Below are 2,329 nucleotides of genomic sequence, written 5' to 3'. Positions count from 1 at the left end.
ATGACAAGTTAGTCTGTAGGAAAGCACTACCTGAGAACATCTCATGGTGACAGTGACACTAGAGGCAATCGCTTCATTCACTTGAAGCAAGAGCATCATGATTCTTGTTGAATACGTTATGTTAATCAGTGTGCATGTATGCACGAGGAAAATAGAGCAATAGAATAAACATGTACTGGATTGATGGAATGTACATGCATATGCAACCCATTTTGGACAAAATCCTATTCTATTATATTATAAACTCATTTCTTTAAGCAAACAATATCCCTTTGATCTTTTCCAATGTTATCAAAATGTTGATCAATACTTCTTTTCAGTAGTCCTTTGATCATGGGCATCAAAGCTAAGACAAGTGCAAAGTGTACAAAGTCTAAAATGATATAATCTGAACTTCTTTATACAGACTTTTAATCTATGATCATCTATCTGGCTTCGCATATAAATATATTTTTGACAAAATTGATATATCTATATATGTAAACATTTGTTCTCCTCTGCATACTTTTTTAGCTATACACATGACTCATCATGATGAACGTGTACGGACTATATTCTCAATTTAGTGGAGCTAGGTCAGGTTCAACCCCTAATTGCTATAAAGGACAAACTACAAAGTTCCAACAAATTGATTATTTGCAAGAAAATACTTTAAATAAACCCAATTAATTTCTTTGTTATTCAAAGCTGTCAGCAGCGTGCTCGAACCTTGTTCATCATTAAAATAGTTATTGTAATACTTTAAAGTTTAATATAATTAAAAATAGTTATAGAAGTGTAGCATAACACTGCTGAGCAGTAAATATGTTATACGTGATATGCAAGAGAGTGAAAGAGTTAGTCAGTGAATAGTCCTAAAGTGTAGTTACTGGAGTGCTGCTAGTTAACTGGTGGCAGGAGCCTGTTCTTCAGATTCATACTTCAGAAGCTAAAGTTTACAGAAAAGGAAAAAAAAGGAGGAAATTATTTACAGTAAAGGTATAATAAAACTAATTATAAAATGCAGACATGAGGTAATAGTAATACTGTTCTGATATATATACATGTACTTATGCTGTATGGAAAGATTGAGCTTATTCCGGATTTTTATGAATTATTAAACTTGCTCAAAAATCATGCCAAAGTCCCTGTACCATAGTACAGGCTCTTTGGCCAAATTTCGCCAAAAATGACTATGAGAGAAATCTGCATTTTAATAATTTTTTCTAATGCATATACACATTCTTATGTTGCATTTCAAGTTTGAGGTGATTCTTATAAAAATTTGGATTTTTTATGAATTTTTAAAGTTGCTTAAAAATCAGGCCAAAGTCCCTGTACTATAGTACAGGGTCGTTGGCCAAATTTTGCCAAAAATCACTTGGTGAGAATTCTGCATTTAAAAAATTTTTCCTGATACATATGCATGTTCTTATGTTGTATTTGAAGTTTGAGTTGATTCCGATCAAATTTGGATTTTTTACAAATTTTCATACTTGCTCAAAAAGTACAGGGACTTTGACCAAATTTCCCCAAAAATGGCTAGGAAGTAATTCTCTACTTTTATAATTTTTTCTGATGCATATACATGTTCTTAATTTGTATTTGAAGTTTGAGCTGATTCCGATCAAATTTGGATTTTTTACGAATTTTTAAACTTGCTCAAAAATTGGGCCAAAGTCCCTGTACAAGTTACCTGTGACTTTAGCATTTCATTCTCTTCTTCCAACTGCTGGTTCCTCATTCTCAGGTCCTGGATCTCTTGTTTAAGGGCGTCCATGTTTATTGGCTCCGGCGGGCCCCCATGAAGCTGTCTTTTAACAAACCTAAAAGTAAGCACAAGTAAGCACCATTATACATAATATAACTAATATACATAATTACTATCATTTCAATGACAGCTACAGTCTAGCCTGCATGCTCTCCAGCTGTCAAGATACACAAAGACTTAAAACGGTTTTTACTTACTCCATCGCATCTGTTGGCTTGTCTGGTTCTTCATATAAGCCTACAAGAGCTGTTGAGAGGAGAAACTAGACTGAAATAGAGAAATGAACAAAAAGTGAAGGATCTGACCTTTAGTAAAGGCATCTAAAACTCCAGCTTTTTCTAAATAGCGACGGAATTCTTCTTTCTTAGAGTCGGATTGCTAGAAATAAGTCAGTAAAGAAGGCTCTAGAGGATTTTACACTTACTCTTCCTTGCTGCGACATTGCTGGTGTAATTTTAACCCGCACGCCCTCTAAAGCTGTTTGCTCATTAATTAGAAATAATTGATTTTTTTCAATGGAATGAATGGTGAAAAATAAATTAAATAATAATAATTAATAATAATAATAATAATAATAAC

General features: G+C 33.1%; 1 protein-coding gene across 1 annotated transcript; it reads right to left on the bottom strand.

Moving 5' to 3' along the window:
• Nucleotides 1-737: 737 nt before the first annotated feature.
• On the bottom strand, nt 738-2,248 carry LOC100637649 (C-Myc-binding protein homolog). The gene is made up of 5 exons (XM_003391582.3): nt 2,175-2,248; nt 2,056-2,128; nt 1,948-1,996; nt 1,676-1,805; nt 738-928 (listed from the first exon to the last, which is right to left on the bottom strand). The coding sequence occupies exons 1-5, from the start codon at nt 2,190-2,192 to the stop codon at nt 884-886; spliced, it is 315 nt and encodes a 104-aa protein (XP_003391630.1). The 5' UTR covers nt 2,193-2,248; the 3' UTR covers nt 738-883.
• Nucleotides 2,249-2,329: the final 81 nt, after the last annotated feature.

The sequence above is a fragment of the Amphimedon queenslandica genome, unplaced genomic scaffold (assembly GCF_000090795.2).
Source record: "Amphimedon queenslandica unplaced genomic scaffold, v1.1 AMPQUscaffold_8040_Cont20013, whole genome shotgun sequence".
Taxonomy (NCBI): domain Eukaryota; kingdom Metazoa; phylum Porifera; class Demospongiae; order Haplosclerida; family Niphatidae; genus Amphimedon; species Amphimedon queenslandica.
The sequence above is the reverse complement of the archived record's forward strand: the minus strand, read 5'-3'. Positions and strand labels throughout refer to the sequence as shown.